The sequence below is a fragment of the Myotis yumanensis genome, unplaced genomic scaffold, assembly GCF_028538775.1.
Source record: "Myotis yumanensis isolate MYYU_CA2020_CCGP unplaced genomic scaffold, mMyoYum1.0.hap1 SCAF_1, whole genome shotgun sequence".
In the NCBI taxonomy this organism is placed as follows: Eukaryota; Metazoa; Chordata; class Mammalia; order Chiroptera; family Vespertilionidae; genus Myotis; species Myotis yumanensis.
In genome coordinates this window covers 145,459,359-145,486,653 of record NW_027223752.1, presented here as the reverse complement: position 1 = coordinate 145,486,653, position 27,295 = coordinate 145,459,359, and the positions used below count along the sequence as shown (strand labels likewise).

Below are 27,295 nucleotides of genomic sequence, written 5' to 3'. Positions count from 1 at the left end.
GAGCGCAGCCTCCTATCCAGCTACGCCGAGCGGGCCGAGCGGGCGGACGGGCCGAGCGGGGCACGGCGCGCAGGGGCACCGCGGTGGGATGCGGCTGCCTCCCCGGGCCGGCGAGTAGAGAGGGCGGGTCCCCGGCCTGGGAGCGCGACGGTGGAGGGGACAGAGGCGGCGGCCATGGCGACCCCCGGCAACCTGGGGTCCTCCGTGCTGGCGAGCAAGACCAAGACGAAGAAGAAGCACTTCGTAGCGCAGAAAGTGAAGCTGTTTCGGGCCAGCGATCCGCTGCTCAGCGTCCTGATGTGGGGGGTAAACCACTCGGTAAGAGCTCGGGCTGCGGCAGCGGTCTCTTTCCTCCTCCTCCTCCTCTTCCTCCTCGCTCCCTCCTACTGCAGCTGCTGCCGGGCGTGGAGCTCGAGCGGGGCCCTGGCCCTCCGGGTGCTTGCCCTCCGGAGCTGCCCTCCTGCCGCGGCGCCTCGACGCCCCCATCCTCGGGCACACGCCCGCTCCACCGGGCCGCCCGCGCGCCCCGTGGACCTCCCTTGGACCTGGGTCCGGATGCAGGACGGGGGAATCCCTTCTGCATTTGAGCTCTGCGGACGGTACCGGTGTCATCCCCGTCCTGTCTCCGCAGCCTGGGAACTGGGAAGTTTGTGCGGGCGCGGCTCGCGGGGCTGTCAGCCTCGGCGGGGCTGCTGGGGCCGGGGTCCAGGCTGCCGCGCTCTCCTGCGGAGCTCTCTCCTGCGGAGCGCGGCGGGGACGCGCGGTGCTCCGCCGGCCGGCAGGTGTACCTGTCCGAGGCAGGAGCGTCCGGAGCCTCCCCGCGGGGCAATGGGGTGAGAACACTGGAGGTCGGGGGATCTGGACAGCAGCTTTAGTGCTTAGGTCCTTCCCCCCCACCCCCCCTTGGAAACTATATTGGAGATAGCACCCTTTTTTTGACAAAGGAAAAGCCAATGTAAATATGGCCCAGGTGGTTAGCGTCTCTCCCGCATCGCCCTGCCGCGGTGCCGCGGTGCGGGCTGAGGTGTGCTCCGCGGGGAGGCATCCTCCCCACCCTCCCCCACCTTGGGAACCAGGCCGGAGTCACCCACTGCGCAAGGGCGGCCTGGGGATGACCGCAGGAGGGAGTCTCGGCGGGCGCCAGGGAAGGCTGGCTTGAGTGGAACGCGCCCGTTTTGGGGTTTCTTTGAAAGGCTGTAGGGGAGCGCCTGGAAAGGTTAGCTTAACGGACAGCCGGAGGTGGTGGGAGATGCGCCGCTGCGGGCTCTGCGGACTGCGGGTTGAGGGTTTGAAATAGCCTCCTGCTGATCTCAATAGCGAGAAACTCCTGCCGTTTTAATCTCCTTAGGATCAGGAAACATGATAGGAGCTGTTGGCTGAGCCATGAAAGTTTAAATGAGCCTGTGAATTTTGACCATGACCTTACCCTTTGCGGTCAGTTAGCATCTGGGGGAAAGTGTAAGCTTGCTTTCCTTACGTTTGATTTCGATGTATGTCTGTGTGCCCTTTTCAGCATAATAGAAATGACAAAAAACGGTGCTGATTTTTTAAAAGAAAATTCTGAATTTAATGAAGTTGTTTAAAATGGCTCAAAGCATTGCATTATTATTTTCCAAGTTGGGGAAAAGTTGAAAGAGTGTCAGATTGACTGTGTTTGCATGGAGCGACTGTTTTTAAGAAGGCTGAGAAATGATTACTTCTATCAGCCTAATGCCTGGTCCATTGAAGTTCATTTTAACTTCCGGAGAACTTTTTTTTTTTTAAAAAAAAGCAATTAGAAATGTAAGCTTTCACAACAGCATGCATTACTGCACCAAGACTCTTAAGTTTTATTACAGTAAATAAAATGAAATTTTTTCTATGTCTGCAACTTAGAGTTAGGTTTAATTCTGTTAGTAATTTTAAAATTATTTATGTTAGTTTCTTTTTTAAAAAAATGTTAGTTCCATATTTATGGGTGGCTTTTATCTCCTTCACAGTTCTGATACTTTGTTTAGGAGTATGCCTATGTCTGAGGGTTTAATCTAGTAAATTAGTGTCAACAATATGCTGTTAAAACAGAGTGTGACCTCTGGAAATTAGTCTGAATTCCAGTTTACTTTAGAAAATCTTAAATTGTGCATGTTTTACTGTAACCACTTATGTTGCTACTTTATATTTATGAACTGCTACATTTGTTTTAGTTTTTTCTAATTGGAAATACTTTGAAACTACTTAAGGTTTATAAAAGTACGATTTGCAGATAGTGCATTTTGTGTTATTTAATTATTTTTTTGCTTTCAAGAAAAGTTAGCAATTCTGTTTAGTCATCCAGAGAGTCAAGTTTCCATAGCATGTAATGCAACCATGTTATTCATTCAGCAAATGCGTATTAGGAATAAAAAAACACCAACCACTGTGCAAAGATTGCTAAAAATGCCACTCATATTTTTGTCCAAGTATTTTTGAGAGCATTGAGCTGACATAAGAAAAGTTTATTTCACAGTCTTCTTTTTCGAAATATCTATTTTCTTTGTTGTTTTTGAACAAAAAGAAATGAAGTGTATATAAAAATGAAATCTAAGCATTTAGATGCCATGTGTTTCTGGTTGATTTTAGTTTAGGCAACAAAGTTTAACATTAGGTAAATACTTTTATATGACCTTGTGTAGGCCAAAGTCCATATTATAATATGAGAACAAATAGGTCAGAGTTATTAAGGAGCAAGCACAGTGTTGTATATGAATGTGATATTTGAGAAAGAAAGCACAGCTGAGAAGGAACAGATCATTCAAATCCAGGGTCTTTTCCTACATTTCTAATGTGATCAGAGTAACAGGAAAGGATTGCCAGCAATAGAGCAATATTATGCTTTTAAAATTCATTTGGACTTGTCTTAAGGACAGTTAGAAATAACCATACTTTTGGAACAGTAAAGGGGAACCGAATATGTATTTTATCATGCATGCATCTTCTTAGGAGTTGAGAACTTCTGCATACAATGGTAATATGCTAATTGGATCTGTGTACTACTTCTCTAATTCTGTTGACCTTGGGCATGTTGACTAGTTTTTGCATCAATGTTTGCATCTGTGAAGTAAGGTGATTGGGCTGGATGATTTCCAAGTTTTTTTCCTACCTTCAAGATTCAACTATTTTTAGAGTCTACTAGGTTTAAAGCATTATATATTAGGATGCACAGACTAGGGGTAATAATAGTATTTAATACAAGAGTCATTGCTATTATAACCTTGCAACAGCATTCAGGGAATTTTCAAGGCCATGACTAGAGGGAAGGAAATTGATAGTGACTGGGAGAGATGTGTGAATTAAGAGCTTATTGGATTGACTGTAGTTGGACTACATTGCAGTCTATTAAGTCAAAGTCTACTTGATTGAAATGTAAAAATTTGCAACCAAGGCAGGAATTTTCAAATCCATTGTGGCTATAATTCTCAATCAGAATAATACTGACTTTGTGTGGTTAATTTGATATGTTACTGCTTTCCAATTTAAAATACCCATCAGTGAATGGATCACTGCCAATTTTTAAGCATTTTAAGCAGAGAGTATAATTGAATACATAGAGGAAAAGACAATTTAAGAAGGCAATTTTGTCTTATTATATTTGGAATTAAACTAAAAATGATCAGACAGCTTCTTAAAATTATATTTTAATAGTGTGTGGAGCATGAAGAATGATCTGAGCTAAGACTTGTTTTAAACATACTCGAAAAGATATTTATGCAGAGTGAAATGTGAGCCTTTTAGATTATATTTAAAAACCTATTTAAATATCTAGAGGAAGACATTATCCGTATAGAAAAATTTTGAAGGATATAAAATTTGTTTAAAACAAATGTAGTATTTAGAAGTAGCCATTATTAATATTAGAGTCTCTTGGCTGCAAGCCATAGAAACACAAATGAATTTAGGCAAAAATTTAAAATATTCAGGAGTTTTGGAGGTCTATATGGGGAGGTGAGGGTTAGTAACCAAACCAGGAGAAGGACAGGAATGGTGCTGGGCTTCCAGAACCATGGGAACCAGTGCTTGAGTGCTGCTGGGACTTTTCTGTCTTTTTTTTTTTTTAAGAAATGGGAAGAGAGAGAGAGAACATGAAGTTTTGTTGTTCCACTTGTTTATGCACTCATTAGTTGGCTCTTGTATGTGCCTGCATGCCTGACTGGGGATCGAACCCATAACCTTGACTTATCGCCCCGATGCTCTAACCAACTGAGCTACCCAGCTCAGTTTTTGGCTTAATTCTTTCTCATAGCTGACAGGGCAGGGAACTAATGGTTCCTGACTTACATTTTGTACTTTCTGCCCCCAAAAGGGACTTTCTGTCTGTGGTTCCGTTATAAAAATCCCATGGAAGGATTTCGACTGGGTTGACTTCGGTCATTCTCAGCCACCCCCAGGAACTGAGTAGTGGTAAAAAGGGGGCAGCTTCTGCCTGGTGGAGTTGGGGGAAGAACAGTTCCCCAAAGAAGGGAGAGGGCCTGCACAGGCAGTGTCAGGCAGGTGTCTGTCCCATGTCAGAGTGGGGTTGTTTATCTTGGTGCTGTGTGCCACATTCTGTGTGTTCTGGTGAATATGTGGTTTTCTGGGTAGAATATTCACAGCTTTCGTTATATTCTCAATGAGTCTGGGACTCGAAATAGGTACATAACTGCATTGGAGAAACAGTCCTTTAGGTTTGTGGGCTTATATCTGAGCACTGGAAAAGGCAAAAGAAAACCAGATTTTAAAATGAAATATATGACTGTGAAATACTAACGGAATAGAACACAATAAGGCAATTAAAATAATAATTAGCTGGACATCAGATGAAACTCATTGAATAAATGGGACCCAACTAATCATTCACTCAAGAACAATCTCACACTATTTTCCTTCCCCTTTTAGAGGAGAGAAGAATGCCCAGCAGACATACACCAAGTTTATGGTCAGGGAAATCGTTTCAGAACCCCTAAAATATGGGGTAATGGCCTGAGAACAGAATACATTTCTTCTCAAATACCTCAGAGTGAACCTGAGTATTTCGAATGATGCACATGGCAGGGCAATGATTTCTCTTTCTACAGCGGGATTGTCTGCTATGCCTTTCAAAAGATTTTTCGGCAAGAATTGTGATAAATAAACAAAATCTACCTTAAGTTGATTAAAAAATGCAGTCAACCAGAGTAATTAACTCTGCCAACATACCCTTTGAAATGTAAATTTTGGAACTGAAGGGAATTGGTGTAGTTTGACAAAATGGTTTGTGGTCAGAACAGATTAGGTTCAAATCCTGCCCTCTGGGTGCTTTGAGCAGATAGATGATTTCTCCATTTGAGCCCCAGTGTACTCATTCTGAAAATGGAGATGATGGTGGTTGCCTCACAGATTATTTTGAGGGTCAAGTAAGATTATATATTTAAACCCTGGCACTGGCCCAGCTGCCGTTGCTCAGTGGTTGAGCGTTGACCTGTGAACTAGGAGATCACGGTTTGATTCTCTGTCATAACACCTGTCCCAGCTGTGGGCTCGATCCCCAGTGTGGGGCGTGCAGGAGGCAGCCGACCAATGATTCACTCTCATCATTGATGTTTCTATCTCTCTCTCCTTCTCCCTTTCTCTCTGAAATCAATAAAATAGAATAAAATAAAATAAAACCTGGCCTGTAATGAGCACACTTTTGGGATTTAGTAATTGACACCTAGAAATTATCAATTTCAGATGCATTTAGGCTGGTAGCATATTAATAGGCACTAGACATGTGTTTCTCAAAATATAATGTGTGTATTCATCCCTTGGGGACACTAAAGAAATGCAGATTCTGACTTACATCTGGGGTTAAGTCCTGTTCTTGGGTGATTTTTATCATGTTCTTAGGTGATACTGATGCTGCTGGACCACGAGCCATACTTGAAGTAGCGAGACAAAAGAAATCATGTTAAAATGAGGAGAAATATTCAAGCTTCGTCCCCTGATTGCATGTGATGAATCCTTGGAACAAAGGTGTCCCATATTAGAGTTACAAAAGTTAGGAGAAGGAATTGTGTGTTGAAAAAGGATAAAAAAAATTGTTTTTGACTTAAGAAATGTTGAATTACAGGTGATGTTGAGTGGATATTATAGTGACAGTGCCCACCCGTGGGGTGTTGGAAGGTGGCATTGGAACTCAGGAGCAAGGGTGGGGTGGGGATGGAGGGCTGAGAATTGTCCAAGGGGGTGAATGGGTCTCTGAGGGAGAAGCTGGAGCCCGGGAACACTGGCTTTGAGGGAAGGAACGAGGAGGAAGAAACAGAACCCAAGAGAGAACTCAGCAAGAAGGCCGGCAGAATCGGATGCTCCAGAGATCACGGCGTTCGTTCATGGATGTGCTTTTTGAGATAGTGGTTTAGAGTGTGTGTGTGTGTGTGTGTGTGTGTGTGTGTGTGTGTGTGTGTGGTAGGTGAAAGATGCGGTTTTATTTGGGAATACCTAGATATTTTCCTTGACTCCACTTCCTCCTTTCCATTGTCACCTCTGCCAATCCTAACCAGATTTATTTCCCTCTTTCTGTAAAAATGTCTCTAGCGTATTTCCCTGTTTCTCACCCACATTTCCTTTTTTGCCGTGGACCCCTGCGACAGTCTGGCGAAGGCTATGGGCCCCTTCTTAAATAATGCTTTTGAATGAATAAATGAACATAGTACATAGGACATGTACTATCAAGTTCACAGATCTCCTGAGCTCTATCCAGGGACCAGTGAAGAATCAGGAGGGGTGTTATGGGGTGGGAAATGGGGGAGAGCACGCAGTAGCCGGGAAGGATACTACATAGTAGGAACGTGACACAGGCTGAATTAATTGCCTGCTGAGACCACAGTGCTAGTAAGTAGGTGGTGTGATTCAAACTTAAACCCTTAACCATTGAGCGGTGCTGCCTGGGCATGCCTGTGAATTACTCATTTCTTTGAGAGCTTTTCTTTCCTTAGTCTTAAAAACTTTGACCGACAGGGTACAGTGGTCCCCCGTCTCCACAAGAAATATATTTCAAGACCTCTGAGGATGCCTGAAGCCATGGATATTACCAAGCCCCCAAAGTACCGTTTAATTTATAAATCAGTCAGACTAAGAGATTAACAACAGTAACTAATAATAAAACAGAACAATGATAACAATATACTGTAATAAAAGTTACATGAATGCGGTCTTTCTCCCTCTGTCTCTGTCCCTCTCTCTCCGTGTCTCTGTCTCTTTCTCTCCTGACCTGATAACTGAGGTGGGTATAAAGTGACGAACTAGGGTAGTGAATATGCTTGTCAAAGGGATGATTCACATCCTGGGCGGGATCGAGCAGGAAGGTCTTTATTTCTGGGCTGCTGTTGGCCACAGGTAGTGAAACTGGGGAAAGCAGAACCAAATAGTGGCTACTCTATTAGCTATTAATATGGAGAAAAACTATTTGAAAACACCTTTTCCTTTACAGAAAGTCATTGCTTATGTTCAGAGCATGTAGGAAGTGTGTGTGTGTGTGTGTGTGTGTGTGTGTGTAATATATTCATGAAAAGTGTTGTAGGGAGTTTTAAAACAGTAACTTACCTAAAGATAAGGCTTTACATTCAAAGTAAGTCTTTGTAGCCACACTGGCCAGGGCCACTTTTAAAAATTTTTTTTAATAAAAGGAGATAATAATAGTACCTATTATAGAGGGTTGATATTGTGGATTAAATAAGTTAATACTTGTGAAATATCTAAAGAGTTGCTGGCATATTCTAAGTTCTTAGTAAACGTTAGCTGTCATTATTATTTAAAAATAGTTTAAATGATAAAACATGTTAAATTAATTGTTATCTTGAGCTGGTTCATATATGTGAAGTCACCATTGCACTTGACATTCTTGTGCATCTTTAAGTCATATATTAATCATTTTAGAATTACCTTTGTGCCCTTGCTTCAGTTTCTGCATCTGTTTTGTTAAAATGTTCTTTCTTATATTTTTAATGATTCTACTAGTGATCAGGTTGTGTGAGGTGTTTAGATTCATTTAATTTAGTTCAGATTCCTTAGTTACACGTTATGTCAGCTATTGATTTGATAGTTTACTTTTTTTAAACATAAAAGATGCTGTGCAAGATGCTTGGGCTGGAAAATAAATCGATTATAGACCCTGCCCTCAAGTTGCTTATAAGTGCAGAGGAAATAGGTATATGTACTGGGCGGCACAAAAGCATGTTAACTGTTGTTCATATGAAAAATAATATAATAATAAAAATAATACAAGAATAAATCCTGTGTTTTGTGTACTCACCACCCACACTGTATAAACAACAGGAGCGATGGGGGTACTGAAGAGTCAGAGGATAAGCCTCACAAAGGAGACATTTGCGTAGGGGAGGAATGGAGATGAGGGCGCTGGGACCGCTGGTGGAAAGGCCCTGAGGCCGGTGCTGGTGTTGGCTGGTGTGTTTAGGGAACTGCAGGGAAGCCTGTGTAGCTGGAGCAGAGTGAGAAATGGGGAGAGGGGTGGGAGATGGAGGCCGGGACTGGGTTATGATTACTTCTCCCAGGACTCTTGGAGAAGGGCTCAGGAAGTTGGCGTATAATCTTCCAGTTGAAGAAGCCAAAGAAAGGCATATGTGGCCAAGGGGTCCACACTGGCGGAAGTAAGCAGGCTGAGTGGAAGATGTAGGTGGTCTGGTATGGCTATTCACTCAGCGTTACTCACAGAACGGTGGCTTCCACTATTGCCTGGAGCCCATTAGAAAGGCAGGGTGGTGGACCCTGCACACAGTCTGGAGCAGGATGTTCATTTTAACAAGACAGGTAATTTGTAAACATTCTAGTTTTGAGAAGCACTGGCTAGGGTAAATCTTTGGTTTCAAACCCTGGGGTTTCTTGGAGGTGCCTAAGAGGCTTGTGTGCAGGGGGCTGAGCTGATGGGGGAATTGAGCCTCTACCTCAGCTTCATCCAGAGCAGCTCCTTTTGCCCTCCCCTCCTCCTCCCTCTCCTCCCCCTCCTCCTCTTCCTCTTCTCCTTCTCCTCTTCCTCTTCTCCTCCTCCTCCTCCTCTTCCCCCTTTTCTTCCTTTTCCTCTCTCCCTTCCCCTTCCCCTTCCCCTCCTCCTGGATCCCCTCTTCCTCCTCCTCCTCCTCCTCCTCCTCCTCCTCTTCTTCCTACCCCTTCTTCCTGCTTCCTTTTCTCACTGAATACATACTGTTTTATATCCAGGGGGAATATGTACAGGGGCAAAAAGTTTCTGCAACCAAGAAGAAAACCACAGAGATAAATTCTGGGAAATGTTAGAAGATGGTTGAGAAGGTGTTTTGAGGCCAGATTTCAAAGGGCCCATAACTGATGTTTGCCAGAGAAAAACATAAAAATAGTTTTGACAAGGGCCCCTTTAAGATGTACCATAACTCTCAAGTGGTACTCAGCCCTGAAATTTTTACTATTCCCACTGGCATGTTCTGTGCTCTTTGAAACTATTTCTTACTCCCCGCTCCCCCGCCCCCCAAGCTTCGATCTAGCGTTTTGTGTCTTCGCCCTCCCACAGCTGGTAATCTTTAGAAAACATTGACCAGAGAAGCCACCCACTTCCGTTCTTCTATCGCCCAGTCTGCTGACTTCTGCACAGCGGAGTCCCTCAGCCTACAGACAGGCTGGAGGGCTCCACTGTGGTTTGGGAGCTTCTAGTCACACATGGCTATTTAAATCTCATTTAATTAAAATTAAACCGTAAGATTCAGTCTCATATCAAGTGCTCAGCAGGGTAATGAGGGCGACGGCTGCTGTATCAGATGTGTGGATAGACTCTCCATCTTTACAGCACTCTGTTGGACGGCACTTGCTGCTCGGAGCCTCCCATCTCGGAAACAAAACCAACAGCCACAGCAGCAAAAAATGTGCCTTTGATGTCACATCTCTCACCGTAGCCTTGTCCATTCTGTTTCTGTGTTCCTTTTTGTAGCCAACATTGAGAAGCCTCGTTCAAAGCTGTCGCCTCTTGTGTCTATGGTTGCTGTCCCCCTTCACCGGACACTGTATCTGTATCCTCCTCACCACTGCCAGGAAACTGCTCTTGTCAGTATCACCAGCTCCGTTGGTGTTCGTGTTTTTAAATCCAGGAGTGGCGCTGTATTTATTGTCTTCTCTCCTTTTCCTTCTGCCTCATCAGCCACTCTGTCTTAGATGCCTATCAGGTTTCTCTCCTTTATACAATTCGGAATGTTGGAATGCCCCAGGATTCTGGCCAGGGTCTTCTTCTGTCATGTATACGTTTTATCTGCCTGGCCTTACTCTTCTGTAGTCGCATAGCTTTATGCTGATGGTTGAGACATTTTTGTCTTCTTGCCACTCTGACTTCCCTGACAGGCCCCATAGTCACTTTCTCACCACATATCTTCACTTGAATACCTAATAGGCCTCTCAAATGTGTGTCCCAAACAGGACTCTCAACCCGCCTCCTGTCCTGCCCTAAACCAGTTTCTTCCCCATCTCCAGTAAATAGCCAGAAACCTGGGAACCAACCTTCATGCCTCCCTTTTCGCCAGCACTGTTATTTTTGAGCTCCAAATGTTCAGACTCCTCTCATTTAAATTCTCTTTCTCTAGAACTCAGCAGTAGCCTGCAGGTCTCCCTGTGTTCACCCTTGCCCTGTTTCAATCCAAATCCTCTACAGCGGCAGCAGAATGATCTTTCTGAAATGCAAATATCATGTCACTTCAGTGAACCTTCCAGAGGCTTCACGTTCCACTGCCAGTATGGCTTGCAAGGTCTTACTGGCCTGGCCTCTGTTTCCCTCTTTGCCCTCAGCCCTTACCACTCTCTTCGTGACTTCTTCTTTTTCTGTTCCTTAAACAAGCCACGCTCAGAGCAGCCACAGAGCTTCTGCCTTTATTTTCCTCTTTGTCTGGAGTGGTTGGCCCCTGCTTGTCATTTTAGTCTCTCGGCTAAAAGGGTTGCCTTTTATGGCCTTTCTGACCTCCTCATCTAAAATAGTCCCTTCACTGTCCTATTATTCTTTTATTTTCTCTGTGTTACTCAATACTCGGAAACTGAGTTGTTTGCATGTTTGTTGATCTCCCCAGCGAGGGTGTTGCGTTCCACAGCAGCCGACACTGTCTTATTTGCTGCCTCATCCTTGCACTTAGGACGGTACATATATGTAGTAGGCGCCCAGTCAGTGTTGAATGAGTCAATGGACCTGGGGTGCTCTGAACTATAGGCCATGAGTGCTCAACTGGTAGACCCTGAGCCCCCCCCGTCATCACCATGTGAAACTCATTTTTGCTAAGAGTGAGCTGAGGATTTAAGAGCATTTTGCTGCGCAGCTTGTGCAATGCATTGGAGTGGGGGAAACGGTGCTGCAAGTTGGTGATAAGAGGTGTGGGGTAACTGGGAGCTGACATCAGAGAAAGAGCTATGTTTACAGCAGCATGCGAGACCTTTGCCTTGTGAGTATAGCAGAGAAGGGTCAGAGAGGAAACAGCTTGTCGTAGAGAGTCACCAAGTAAATCATGTGAAGACTATGGACTCCCTTCTAAAGAGTCAGAGACATTACATAGGAGAGTGTGCTGCAGTGTCGTTTCTGATTTATTCCACATAGTATGGACTTTTTAATGGCTTTGTTATACCTCTACAAATTCTAGTATTCAGAAGTTAAATTTCAGATGTTTTAAACATTGTAAGAATAGTGATAATTCCAGTGTCTCAAATCTGTATGGGTCTCTTTCTACCGTGTTATGTTTTTGCTGGTTCTTATGTGATGGGCATGCACGCTTAGCGTCATATAGTGAAATGGGTATAGATATGTAACCTTTAACTGACATAAAGAAAATTTTGTAACTTCTTTGTACTCTATGTATCTTGATGTCAAAGAGTAGGTAGTTTCCACTGGATTGTTCAAAGAATGGGTTGTGGTTAAAAGCTCCAGCCAGGTGTGACACCGCACTGGCCGCCGTGGAGCTTGTGACACCCTTTAAAAAGGCTATTAGAGAAAGGCTTGGGGCTGCAGCAGGGTGGGGCTCCCTGTGGAGGACCTGTTGCAGTCGCTGGCCAGCTTTCAATAAATCCTCGCTTGCTGCTAAGACCTGATTGGAGTCGGTGGTCTCATTCTCGCGAACACACTTAAATGGGGCCTCATTTCTATACTTACTTGGTAATTTTTGGCTGAGAGCTGCTCATTTCCCTTGGACAATTATTTGGGGAGGATTCTTTGAGTCTGAAGGTGAAAGTGTGTTTCTCTAGAGAGGACTGTTCGTTGTCAGGTGGCTAGGGCTGCTATATACCAAGGCCTTTTTAAACTAAACTTGCAGCTTGAAATTTTTTTGAACCTCCTGGGAATATAAATTTGAGCAGCAGTTTCCTGGGGGTGGAGTGGTTTATATTTGGTCTGCCCTTACCCTGAAGGTGTGACCATCCTGGGTCCTACCCTTATGGGGAAAGGGTTTCCTGTTAACAGTCCTGCAGCATTTTCAGGGAGCCAGCCGATCTTTCTTCAGGTGCCAATATGCTTCCCCTCTTGTATTTTTACGGTTATATGTGTACTTCTCTTGCAGATATTCCTATTGAAATTGCTTCTGTTTGCTTTATTTCTGTAGGCTTGGTTATTTAGGATTAGAATCATATCTGCAAGCTGAGACATCCAAACATGCAGAGCTTACTGTTATTTATCATTGTAATAAACATACGTTGGTTTTGTTGGTCACCCTCAACTTTGAGAAAGGTATTCTATACTAATCAACTCAAGAATGACCTCTGTAACATGCCATACCACATAACCTGCACAAAGGTGCTGGGAGGAGAGGTGGGTGGGTACTGAAATCAGTATTGCCGCCTGCACACTATGGAGACGGTTGCGTTAGCCAGAAACGTGGATCCTATTTGTCATTTGCCTGCACAGAGGGAGCTCATTTTAAGATGTGCATAGGGGTGCCTTCTGTACTAGCAGCCACCCTGCTTTGTGCTCTGCATCCAGAATTTCTCACTTCAGATTCCTAAACGTTGGTATCCTTAAGGAAGCTTTTAGGTGGTGTTTAGGTTGGATAAAAGGAAAAAATCGTGGTTTATAAAGTCCCCTTACAAATTTGAATCTGCTCTAGAAATTGCATGATTATGTTGTCTTTTCTGCTACATGCATGCTTCTATAATGCAAATTAGTTTACACAAGATTGGTAAATAGGGACTGATGATATATGATGTGGAAATTGGTCCAGGCACAATTTTCCTTAAACATGTCACTAAACAGGTAACAGCAGCTGGATATACTAGTACAGTACACAACATGGCCACAGGCAGCAGACCAGGTTGGACAAAAGGTCTGTAACTTGCTCACTCATCTTGGTTCTTCCTCTTGACTCAGGGGGCCGAGTGCTTGGTCTTGGAAGTACTAATTTCATGGTCTCTCCAATCTGTGTGTTTTGTCCTAGTCGGTATAACTTGGGAGCTCAGTCATTTCTTACAATAATTCCTTTCCATTGAGTGATCTTCACAATGTATGTTTAAAGATAAAGTTCATTTTGCATTTATTAGGAATTACATAATTTTAAAGACTGAAATATGTATTTTTAATATTTTTTAAGTGTTGTTCCATGGGTTTTGAGTAGTCTGCTTGAAATCTGTTTTTAGTATGTATTCAGAACTTAGTTTACATATAATATTATAAATAGAAACATTTGTATTCACAGTTTATTTTGCATAACTATATGGAATTCCCCAACTCACCCCAAAACACACAGTCATTGTCATTGCTTTGTTTCCAGGGGTAACCAGGTATAAATGTGATAGAAGCCTTGCTGACTGAGACATCCATACTCCTAAAAAATTTGAAGACATTGATCTACTGGTAAACAAGCAGAAACTTAATTTCTTTATGGGCCTCTTGAATTTCTTTAGTAACCCTCCTGCTACCTGACCATGCTGCCCCCGCCCCACCTCACACTCTCAGGTGTCTGGTTTGCTCATATATCTTTCACAAGTTGGTCCAGACTTCTTAAGTTTCCATGCTCCCAAATTACCTGTCTCACTGCGCTACTAATCGGCTTTATCTTTTCGAAAATTTGCTCTAGCTTCCTTCTATGCCCAGAAACCTGAGAAAAAATCTTCTTTTCAATTGACCTCTCTCTCATAGAACCCAACTTGGAATGTTTCCCCATAGAAACTAGCCAATTTACAAATGAACATGTGGAACACAACCTGTTCATAAATTAGATTCTGCTTGCACATAGGTGAAAAGTTCAAATGCTTTGGCATGGAAAGAATTGTCCAGAAACAATTATGATAAGCCCATAAAGCACTTTTTTTTTTTTTTTTTTTGCATATGAGCCAAAGTAGGAGGGCAGGAGCAAAGTTAAGAGATATTTTAATAATAGTAATAATAATAATAGTAATAAAGATGAGAAAAAGCTAGTGTATCCCTTTGTCTTACTTTTCTTTTTTATCTTGCAGTTTTGACATCAGATATTCATAAATTTAAAACATGACAATGAAGATTTGACCCAGTAGTTAGCTCATAGTGAATATTTTTATTCTGTGTTATATGAAACGTCTTTCTTATGTTTATTTAGATGAACTAGAAACATTCATGGTTTTAGTGAAATTTAAATTCTAAGTACAGAGGAGAGATGTGTATATGTATATGTTTGTTTATGTGTGTGTGTGTGTGTGTGTGTGTGTGCATAGTAAATTTCCTGTATGAAAAACTTGAAAAGTAGTGACAAATACATGAAAAATCACCATAATCATTCTATTTAGGAACAATATGTATTAATATTTTGCCAATATTTTTTTAAAAGTCTTTCTGAGATTATAATATCTATAATTTCCCCATCTCTGTATATTTCCTCATATCCTGTATTCTTCATAATGATAATTTTTAAATACTGTGCAGTAGTCTAGGGAAGTTTTAATAACCTCTGAGTCTATATGGTTCCAGGTTTTTGCTACTGTAAATAATGCTGCTAGCAACATTTCCCTGTATAAAAAAATTTTTTTATTTGGGGAATTACGTGGCTCTTGGTACATGTTGCCGGGTTGATTGCTAATCAAGAATGAGCAGTTGGTTATACAGTCTTACCACTTCTCATTTGACTTGACCTACTGTTCAGAAAATGTAATGTGACATCCACCGGAGTCACAGGCTGAGTTCCCGCACCCTCTGTAGTTCTGTCGTGGACTTGGAGCTTGATTCTGCCTGCTGTCCACTCTGCTCTGCACTATCTGCTGTAAACATGCCAGTCACCTGTGCTGACTTTACAGACATTCTGCAGCCTGGCAGGGCCAGGTAGAAAGGTGGTAGCCAGGTAGGGGAGGAGGTAACTGTGACGAACTGGCTCCTTTCTATTTGGATAACTGGTATTCAAAAAGGAGAAAGCCATGTAATTTTACTTTCAGCAGAAGTGAGTGAGTATATTGCGTATTTTCATAATATAATAAAAATCCCCCCTGTTTTAATATTTAACTTACATATGTATTAAAAATTAACATTTTTCTTTTGCTGAAGAAAAACTCCTGAGAACATTGAAGACACGTGAAAGGACAAAGGCAGACCTTATGAAGCAGAGCCATCCAGACAGTTGTTTCACCCACGTGGATGTCTTTTGTTGTGACAGGGGGAACTACAGTTGCCAATTTTCAGGAGACCTAAATTACTATTTCAGATGGATGCAGGTTTTAAATTGGCCCCTGGATAGTACATTTCTTTTAAAATAATTGATTTTTATTTTTTAAAGCTTGAATTAAGTAGAAAATTAAGGGCTTTTTATAATTAAAGATGGTAATATATATTTAACTTGGATGATTACCTAATAGAGAATTATTGATACCCTATTATTATTTTTAAATATTTAATGTTTGCCACAAAAAGCAGAAAATATTCTGTCTTGTTGATGAACTCTCTTTAATTCATATTTTATAAGTCACAGACCATTCTGAACAGGTTTGGGAAGTTAGTGAAAACATAGCCAGTACGATTTGTTAGCATTAACAAAATATATGCAGTTTTTTATTCATTTCTAAATTGGAATTTTTAGAATTATGAATATAAATATGCTCTTTCTGTTTTGAAGAAAGTACCTTATTTCCTTATGTGAAAAATTTATGCAAGAGTTCAAAAAAGCTCCAGGATAGAGTAATATTTTGAATGGAATTAATTGTTTTTCACTTAACCAGAGTGGGCAAATACTATTTCAGCACAGATTTGGTCCCATTTCTGGACTTCCAAAACAAGAGACTATTTACGAATTCATTTCAGTTTGGGTATTTATAAGAAGAAAAGACTGTTCTGATGGCTGTGGAGTAGTCCTAAACACTGAGGTAAGCCATCGTGACTGACATATCTGTTGGATACACCAGCTGAAGACAGTCCATTTTATCCTGTGTTTCCATAAGAAACAAAAACCCAAATACAGATCTTTTATAATAATAAACAAATTGGAAATAATATAAATATCCGTTAGTGTAATATTTGGACTAAATAAAATTCAGTGTATTTGTATACTGAAGTACTTTGTGGCCATGAAACATGTTTATGCAGTTGATGTTCTGTGGAGAAGTGACTGTGATATGTAGCTGTGTGTTTTAAAAATAGTACATGTCTCTCTGAGGATTATAGATGATTTTTTACTTTCTATTTCTATCTTTTTACAGTTTTTTAAAATATTGAGCATGCAGTATACTTCTATAACTAGGAAAACAAGGCATGTTCTTATGTGTGACGGTTGGGAAGAAATCTTGCACATGTTGAATTGATGAGGCAGAAATAACTTGTAAATTTCTGCTTGTAAACTAGTTATAGTTGCTAGATATACGGGATTATTTTTCTTTGGGTAGCCATCCAGGAAATCCTTTGATTTAAAAACATTATTGATTATATTGGAAGCAGTGATTAAATAAAAAATGATTATAAAAGCTGTTACTTTTTGCAGGCTTGGGAAAAATACGAAGATAAACTGCAGTGATTACCACTGATTTACTTATAGGTATCCAAGTTCTTATTGAGCATATGCCCTCCATACATTAATTTTTATTTAAATAGATCATGCATGTACTATGTGTAGATGAATTTGTATCATCATTTAAAAAAAATCTTGCTGAACACTTGGGGATAAAGCACTTTGAAAGACTGGTCCTAGCCCAAGCCGGTTTGGCTCAGTGGATAGAGCATCATTTTGAGGACCAGAGGGTCCTGGGTTTGATTCTAGTCAAGGGCATGCACCTTGGTTGCTGGTTGGGGCTTGTGCTGGAGGCAACCAGTCAATGTGTTTCACATCGATGTTTTTCTCTGTCTTTCCCTCTCTCTTCCACTCTCCCTAAAAATCAATGGAAAAATATCCTCAGGTGAGGATTAACAACAACAACAAAAAAGAAAGCCTGGTCCTACATTCATTTATTTTGCTATTTGGCTTTATATTTCAAAATAGCTAAAAAAAAAAAAAATAGTTACCTCACAAAGATATATTGATCTGAATGACTAAAAGTACATTATTGACTAAATTTATTAACTAGCAATTCCCATTTCAAAACGTCTACCAGTTATACAAAAATATTGATTAAAATTTCTGGTAAATGCCTGTTCCCTGATATTGTTAAGTTCTCAGAAAATGTGTTACACAGTAATTTTAAATAGATTAGAAAGTTATTTCTAAGTTCTCTGTAATTACAAAAGGACAATAGCTTTCTCCATAATATGAGCTTCTTTCCAAAAAGCAGTTATTTTCTTGCACTTCTTAAAACCTCATCTTTACCTTAAAGGGCCTGAGTAAGTAAGCTTATTAAAAAAAAAAAAATCTGCCAGGTAACATATTACTAGCAGCCACTTGTGATCACAGGTCAGGAAATTTAGAACAAATAGTATGTATATAAAAGGAAAATGTTTTAATCATCCTTAAGGCAATTATTCTATGTATTCTGCCATGACATAACTAACGCCTCTGTATGGTGCAAAATACTTTTGTGGTCACTTCCCACCTCACTAATGAAAGGTTTTGTTTTTTATACCACATTGATGACATTCTACTATAAATAAACTGAACGCATGACAGAGGGGTCATTTAACTTGTGAGCCCAAATGAGGGTGCTGGTGTTGACATAAGTTACACTTCTTACCTCTTAAGGTAAAAATAACTGTAAATGGACATTCTGATAGTTTCCTCTTGCTCCCAGCAGACTGTCTTGCTTTCTCTTCCCTCTTACATACCCCGTAGGAGATTCTGTAAGTATATGTGGATGAAGGAGTGACTCTAGACTGGCACCTCTTTCATTTCTTAGGTTCCATCTCAGAATCATAAAATATTAGATCCAGATAGTATTTGTCCCCCCCCCTCCCCCCGCCACATGCCTTTATTTTACAGATGAGAAAACAGACACAGAGAAATAAAGAGACAGCACTCAGAGGAAGAGCAGGACTAGAATTCCTGTTTCCTCTCAGCACCAGGCACCTCCTCTGCAGGTCATTTCTGGACAGTGTGTAGATGACCAGCAGCGCCCATATGCAGACTAGTGGGGGTCTGTGGAAGACCGACTTCCTAAAGACTGATTTTCTTCTCAAATCTTTCTGCTCTGTTCTTTTTCTTTAAGAATATGGCCTTGAAGAATCATCTTTATTTTTCTCCTTTCCTTCCTTTTTGTCATAGACATGTGCTTTCTCTACATACAAGGGTGGGCAAAAGTAGGTTTACAGTTGTTCATGTGAAAAAAACACTCCATAATCAATAAATAATAATACAAGAACAGACTGTTTTGTGTACTCACAACTGTAAGCCTACTTTTGCCCACCCCTGCATTATTGAAATGTGAAGGGTGCTTACTCTTGGAGTCTCGTGTCCTGATGAATCAAGAATTGGTGCAGATTATTTTTGGACTCTTTTTAGTGATGAAGATGAAATCTGTATAATGGGTCTTTTCTCCAATAGCCTTGGAGACTTTTAACAATGAAAACCTTAGTAAAAATAACATAGGTAAAATGAAACAAAAACAAAAATGGTATAAATATTAAGTTGTAAAGGAAAGGGAAATATATATTTACCAAAAATTTTGCACAGTTCTAGTTAAAGACGCTACAGTGTTTGAACTTGAGACTTAGGTCTGAATTTCACGGAAACCATGACAAAGCTGTGATGTAACTGTTACCAGTGAGACGACACAAACTCGGTTCTTGTCTTCTTGAGGGAAAGATGGCAGTCAAGAGACAAAGTGCAGCAAAGCAAGCATTTACTGGCTGCAGCAACACACACTCAGGGCAGTGAAACGAGGAAGGGCATAAAGGTGCACAGGAGAGCCTAGGCTGGGCTGCCTTGGCTCGCTGGGAAGTCCGAGAAAAGGGGGCCTTGGAGACAGGTTCAGGGGGTGAGCCCCGGATGAGCTGCTGCTGCCCATTGCTCCTCTGATTGCAAGTTTTCTGGGGCCCCTGAGAGAAGAAGGGGGGAAGGGAATAGCAAGGGCATGCTTCCCTGGGGGAGAGTGAGAGCTGGGACCTTTGCCTTGGGGATACTTACCTCTCTCCCACAGGTGGAAACCTTAGGGGAGGTCTAGGGGAGGGCCTCAGTAGAATATTCATCAACTTTGCAAGGGTGCCCCTTTCAGGGTATGGTCTCCACTGATTGGTGGGTGCCAGGCCAGAGGGTCCTGAGGCAGCCACAGCATCACTTGTCTGGTTTGCTACCTTTCTGGGCCTGGAGCTGAAATATCACTGAGGCCTAGATGCTATACTTAGGAAGGAAAAGGGCAGGGGGTCTAACTGAGTGATACGCTAGGGGAAGGAAGGTACTCTTGGGGCAAGGTCTTTGTTTTCCCAGTTTTGCCCCTTGCTGGGCACCTGGGGCTTTCCACCCTGGCGACCTGTATCTGGCCCGATATGCTTGCTCTGCTCATGTCTGTCTAATGATAGCCTATTACATAACTATCTTTGTCTCATGGGAAGACAAATACTAGTCTATTTTCACCCCCCTGGTTCTGAGGGAAATTTGCTGTGAAGGGGATTAAACACATTAAAATGGTAAATAACCTTTTTTTTAAAATGGTAAATAATCTTAAAGAAATCAGTGGAGTTAAATGATTTCCAAAGGGGGGGAACCCTATGATTTTAATGTGACCTGATGCTGCGTTGAAGATTTTTGAGAGGCAGTAAGCATAGTGCCCAAGAGTTCAGACTTAGGAGCCAGATGACTGGGTTCAAATCCTGCCCTCACCACTTAATAGCTGTGTGATCTTGGGAATGTTAATTAACCTCTCTGTGCCTGAATTTCTTCATTTGTACAATGGGTTAGTTTGAGCACCTGGCTCATAGAGTTACCCCCTCACCCCTCCCATAGGGTAGTTTTAATGATTAAATGTGTTAATACACATAAAACATCCAGGAGAGTATCTGGCCCTGTTAACTGCTATTATATTAGTGTTATGATTCTAATGCTGCTGTTGATGTAATGCTAATAAGGTCAAGATGGATGCAAGTTTATAGAAACAATTACAATAAAATATTTTCTTGAGGTCAGCAATTACAAGACTTTTTTTTTTTCTTTCTGCAGGGCTCAGCTGTTTGAAAAGAGTAATAAATAAATTCTGGCTTTATTCAGTGATGTACTTGGAGTAATCTGTCTTTTTTTTTGACATGAGAGTGTCGCTAAAGAAAAGCTTGAGCAGTTGAAGAGACTGCAGAATAATGTACCAGCACCCAACTGCTTGTTTGGTGGCTCTTGTTTGGTTCCACTTTTTTCCAATGCTATATGCATAGTTTGCATTTCCAAATTGAACATATCTGTGCTTTTAGTGCTGTTCATAGAGAGATGCAAGGATCTGTTTCCTCTGAGGGAGTAGTGACCCTGCAGAGCAGTTTGTTAGTATTTTTAGATGTGGGGCCTTCACTGACTGAAGGCTCAGTGTGTGATACAATCATGTGAAAGGGGCAGCCTGGAGGGGAGGAAGGAAAAGAAGGGAAGGAGTCAAGGAAGGCTGAGGGCTCAAGGCTGGGCCTGGCCCCAGGAGCTCCCGGAGAGATTCCAGTTTTGTGAAACTTCTCAGAAGAAACACCTGCTAAGAAAGAAGAAAAAGAGGGACAGTGCCTTTAAAGTTATAGACAGACAGATGTATCTTTAAGTGATTCCTTTCTTTTTTAAAATACTTTCAGAGAGGAGGGGAGCAGGAGAGAGAGACAGAAACATCAGTGATGACAAGGAATCATTGATTGGCTGCCTCCTGCATGCCCCACACTGGGGATCGAGCCCCACAACCCAGGTATGTGTCCTAACTGGGAATTGAACTGTGACCTCCTGGTGCATAGGTGGACGCTCACCCCTGAGCCACACTAGCTGGGTGTGATTCCTTTCTTGAATTTAATTTTTGATTACAGTGTATTACTTTGACATATGTGATCAATTATAACAAGCCCAGGTCTTTTGCTGTTGGTGAGGAACTTAATGGGAATAGGAATGCCTCAACTTTTGTGAATAAAAAGTGTCATGCTTTCAGAGACTGTAATTTTCCCACCATGCCATCACTACTACTCAAGAAATAGATGTTAATTCTATATAGGTGGTTCTTAACATTATGTTTCATATCTGAGACTCTGCATAGGTTTATTAGATAATATCCTTCATTTTAAGTCTGTTTAGAAACCTGTTCTCTACTGATACTGTATTTTAATGATTTTTGTGTTATCAATTTCAAAGTTTTCCATTCATTTTGTTTTCTTGATGTATTCAGAAAATTTTCTTTTAAAAAATTGTTTCAAATTATTTTTATTTTGGTGGGCCTTTTACCCATCTTTAATAAAATATGAACTGTATTCATTTGCAAATTTAAAATATTCCAATGTTACTAACCAAGTTGTTACCATATTCTCCTTTATTCATACATTAAAAAAGAAAGAACAGCTTGTTTTCTTCATTATCCATTGGCTCCTCAACCTGGGAAAAAAACAGGGTTTTTTCACACCTACTGATAATACTTTTCAGGTCTCTGAAAGGAACCCAGGGGTTCAGAGTCCTCTCCCTCAGTTCATTTGTGGGGTTTAATTAAGATGTAATACGTGGAAACAGTTGGGAGATTAGATTTCCTTTGGTAGATAAGAACAGCTCTCCAGGAGTTCAGGTTGTCCAAGGATGCAGTTGGCTGCCTTTGGGAATAATGAGTTTACTGTCCCTGGAATTACCCGAGTATGTGCTGGGTCAGCGTGTTTCAAAGCTTTTTTCCACAGTGGTAGACGAGGTGGATGAACATTCACGAGCCGTGCACACTCCCATGGGCAGAGCGGGGTTTGGGCAGCATTCCTGACACGCCACCCCTCCCCCGCACTCAAGAATGCATATTGAAACCAGAGGGAAAGGGATACTAAGGCGTCGAATCTACCCACAGTCATATATTAGAAAACACACACACTGTAATTGTGATTGGTATGAAGTGACCAAGAACACAGTTGCTAACTGAGTATTGCCTGGTTACCAGTGTGGGTGACCAGTTGTGCAGGGATGCCAGCACCAGGCGGGTGATAGGATTAGGCAGCTTTTAACTTTCTTAACCCTGAGACGATGATTCTGTGCCATGACCAGAATTTCACAGAGAAAATGTTCTTTTTAATGATTCATCTTTCTTCTGAAATTTGTTACAATTGATGATTATGGTTCAGAGAAGTAGAGACTTTGATTCTGATGTCCTAGCCCAGTGGTCGGCAAACTCATTAGTCAACAGAGCCAAATATCAACAGTACAATGATTGAAATTTCTTTTGAGAGCCAAATTTTTTAAACTTAAACTATATAGGTAGGTACATTGTTATTAACTTAATTAGGGTACTCCTAAGGCTTAGGAAGAGCCACACTCAAGGGGCCAAAGAGCTGCATGTGGCTCACGAGCCGCAGTTTGCCAACCACTGTGCCTAGTCTGCTTATTTAGTATCAAGTGCTTGACCTCATACTAAATATGAAAAACATTGGTTAAAAAAAGTAAAGCAGTTGAAGAGTATGCACAGGTACATAGTTAATAAACTCCTTTTAAACATTATATGCGTATAATCTCTTATACTATGTAATTGTATGTTACAGTTTTCATTCCAGAATTTTAAACTCAAATCAAAGCAGAACCACTTTGAGAATCAAAATTCTATTGAAAACGTAAGCCTTAGAATTCTTGAAGAAATACACATGGCCTATCTGCCGTAGTTGACATTCAGTGACAAGATTGTCACCAATAATGAGGTTTCTTTCTTTGCATCTGTTTCACAAGCATGAAAATAATCCTCACTAAGCCACTGTTTGACGAGGCTGGACACTTGCCGAAATAGCCGACAATACAAAACATTAAGCAGCTGTGCGTGGTGAGCTGAAGAGGGACAGCTGCGAGCAAGATGGGCATAAGAAATGCTATAGGGACACAGCACAGCACAACTTGAGATGGTTTGGGGGGTGGTGAAATGCTGGGAAGCAGCAGTCATAGCCTGGGCATTTTCCCAGAAGTTGCAGAAAAACTCACGGGTATTTTGTAAATGCTCACTTTGTCACATGCTGCGGCATGGTAACAGTTTTTAGTAGGGACCCAGCTTCCAGGAGGAGACTGGCGTCCTGTAGACCAGGGATCCTTTGGATAACGGAGCCTGTGCTGACACTGTAAATTGGGAGGGAGCTCCAGGTTTTCTGGTAGACATAAATTATGTTTCATTCATATAGTTGTTATTTTTTAAATAGTATTTACGAGGACAAGGAGAGCCAGTGGGTACAGTTTCTGTTATGAATATGTCATATGTACACAAAAGAGTATAATGTCAAACAATTACAGTTAAAAGAATAATGATAGAACACACTGGATGGAAGCTTTGGGGGTGGGGGACACAGAAGCTTGAAAAGTTTTTGACATTTTCCTTTGGCAAAAATTAGAGGGACTGGCTGTGGGAGAACAAGGGGTAGGGATAGAGCAGTGGTTCCCAAACTTATTTGGCCTACCGCCCCCTTTCCAGAAAAAATATTACTCAGCGCCCCCTGGAAATTAATTTTTTAAAAATTTTAATAGCAATTAAACAGAAAGATATATGTATTAATGTTTCTACCTTTTTCGTAAAATATAGTAAAGAAAGGTGTAAATTAGAAACATTGAAGTTTGAAATTATGAAACTATTTATTGAACTCAGAATAGAAAGGTAATACAAAAAAAGTTAAAACAAATGCACCTGTGGCCATCACCGCCCCCCCCTGGATCGCTGCAGCGCCCACCAGGGGGCGGTAGCGCCCACTTTGGGAATCACTGGGATAGAGGATAGTTACTGTTGACTGATCGTACCACAGCTGTCAATGGTGGTTTTTTATTTTATTTTATTTTTTTAGTTAAAAATGAAGTCAGTAATATCTTTGAGGTTGCCTAAATTTACATTTTAGTATTAAGCATTTATAGATACTTGAATAGGAAACCCATGAGGAAAGTAAACAGAGATGATTGGTCACAGATTGGGAACTGCAGGAGTGAGGAGTCAGCTTACTAAATTTTGTACAAAAAAAAGTAAGGCAATGCATTTGGAACAACAGAAAAGAGTCTATGTATGAAAAATATCTGGCTTTAAACTTCTTGTTAGTACTTCAGAACAGGACCAATCAGACTGTTTCCAGTGGATGTTGGGCTGTTGTGCTGCCTGTTGTAGCCAGTGATGACTAGGAAATGCTGAGCAGCTCCATGAGAGGGATAAAGAAAACACTTCAAGCCAGGCCCGGCATGGCTTGGTGTTGAGTGTCAACTTATGAGCCAGGATGTTTCTGTCTCCCTCTCCCTTCGCCTCTGAAATCAATTAAAAAGTTTATATTAAAAAAAAGAAGAAGAAAATACTTCAAGATCTTACACTTTGAATCCTGTGTGTGTTTTCATTCACTGTATGGTATGAAAACTATCAGGGAGCTGGTAGGGCTAAGACAACTAAAAGAGGTACCAAACTTGGAGAAGAAGTTAAAATAAAAAGGACTCTTTAGTCTTGAAAAATGAAGCTGTGATTTAAGTATATGTATATATATATATTAAACGGACTTCTTTATTACACCCTGCAAAACTAAACAAAAGATGGTTGTTGGTACTTGAGGAGGAAGGTTTATGATAAAAGAAAGTAACTTGTTTTAACGTTCACAAAGCAGTTGCACCTTTTGTCATTCGAATGACCTTTACTCAAGTGAGAGGAGAAGATGCCCCTTATTTGCATCTGACAGATGAGAAAGCAGTTCAGAGAGTAAGTGACTGGGCTAAGTTGACACTGTAAGGGGTGTGTATGGAAAACTCAGGAACAAGATGCACTGGTGTGTTAAGACTGTCTGACTTAAAATGTGACGGCAAACTATGTAATGAAGTAAAGATGTAAAATGTGAATGCTATTGAGATCTTAAAGGAAAGCCTGACTCTATGCAGCAGTAGCATAACTTTATTTTAAAGACTTGAGATCATAGAGTGCAATCTATCATCTCATAGTTCCCCTTATTAGAGGCTGAGGGTTGACCAATATAAGTTTATTGACTTGATCCAATGTCAAGTTTCCTCATTTTTATTTGTTGTGTAAACTGAGGGTTTTTGTGTGTGTTTGTTTTTTGTTTGTTTGTTTTGTATCAGAGATAGCCTCTGCTAGGCAAAAGCAGAAGGATCCAAAAGATCAGTCTTGTGTGAAAAAAGGACCGCAGGTAATGTGGTGGACGACTGCGCATTGTTCGTTTCCTGGGTCGTCGGTAATGACAGGATTTTCAGACTCAGATGATGCATATTGAAAGATTATCGGGCCATCTGTGTCTCTTCAGCTGCCTGCTGAGAAAAGCAAGTGCTCCCAACAAGGGTTAATGTGATCTGTTGACCCCAGCTGACAACAGGTCATGGCTATCCCTCCTGATGGAGACTCTGGGAGCCAAACTCAAATCTGGAGGAATTCACAGATTCGACAGATTTAATGTAAGAACAGGGCTTCTCCGTGTTTTGGACGTCACTGAAGGCCCTGCAGCAGTACCTGTGCTTTTCTGGCTGCCACCGCCACTGCCACCGCCAACAGCGGTGTTTGTTCCTTTTGCATGTTGGCTAAACTGAGAAGTGTCTAGTACTTTTTTTAGGTTCATGGACACTTGATGTGATTCCCCAACCATTTTTTAAATCAAAAGCTAAGTAAAACACTACACTAGGACTAAATGATCTGAATAGGGCCGTTTTCTAATTTTTAGGAATTTTCTAGTAAATGAAGGCGAAATGTTCTCACTGAGGTTTGAAGGCTAAATTGTGTCCTGACAAAGGAAGTAAACAGTTTTCAGTAACAAAACACGTTAAAGTAACAGTTGAAGTAATGAGAAAAGTTGAATTCAAGGTAAAAGTTGAATTAACCTTCAGTAGCTAAAGGTTATTTTACACAGGGAGCGTGTGTAATGTGTGTATAAGGTACTCAGGAGAGTATTTCCTGTATGGCATTTTTATTATCTCTTTTGAATTAACTGTAGCACAGGAAGTGGCAAACTGCGGCCTGTGAGCCAAATCTGGCCCCACCGCCTGTTTTGTGTGGCCTTTGAGCTGAGCATGGTTCTTGCATTCATATATCAGAATAGCTAAGAAAAATTAAAAGAATGTTTTATGACATGTGAAAAGTATATGACATCCAAATTTCAGTGTCCATAAATAACCTTTCTAGGAACTCAGCCATGCTTGTTTGAGTATAGCCGATAGCTGCTTTTATGCTACAGTTAGGCGGAGCTGTCTAGTTCAGAGACCGTACAGCCCCAAAGACTAGAATAATTACTGTATATCCCTGCTCTAGCAAAATATTACTAATGTCACAAATTAGAGTTTTCCTGTGATTTCTTCTTTTTTTTTTTTAATGTAAAATTTAGGCAAATGGAATGTGATTTGTTTCTTTTATCAAATGAAATGGCTAACATTTTCAGTAGAGTGGTAGAGCGCATCTCTCATTTTATAAGGACAGTGGAAAATAGGGGCCAAACATAAAGTTTCTCTATTGTGTATCTGAAGGGCCAAGGGCTCACTCTCCTGGAAATTGGTTTCCTCTGGGTCTGTGTCTCCAGATGGTCGGCAGAAGGCTCCCAGCAGCTCCCCCCTGTGTGCACATGCCACTTCTCCTGAAGAGGTCGGTCCCGAGTTCAGGCTGGCCTCCCACTTACTTCGGCCCATAGAATATGTTGATTGTGATACTGTGTGACTTCCAGGTATTGGCCTTTAGAAGTTTTGCAGCTTCGGTTTCGTCTTCTTGGCAACCAGCCACCCGGTAAAAGAGGCTCCAGCTCGACTCGCAAAGGATGACAGGTGACGTGGAGAAGGAAGGCAGGACAGCTGGCAGTCATCATCATGGCCAGAAGTAACGGGGGAGTCATCCCGGATAGCTGAGCTGACACAGGGCTAAGCCC

General features: G+C 41.3%; 1 protein-coding gene across 1 annotated transcript in view; it reads left to right on the top strand.

Moving 5' to 3' along the window:
• Positions 1-27,295, top strand: part of PIP4K2A (phosphatidylinositol-5-phosphate 4-kinase type 2 alpha) — a 158,105-nt gene continuing 130,810 nt past the window's right edge. Inside the window, exon 1 of the mRNA XM_070432798.1 lies at positions 1-318. Within this exon, the coding sequence (XP_070288899.1) occupies positions 175-318 (144 nt within the window). The 5' untranslated portion in view covers positions 1-174. The remainder of the gene's footprint in view (positions 319-27,295) is intronic.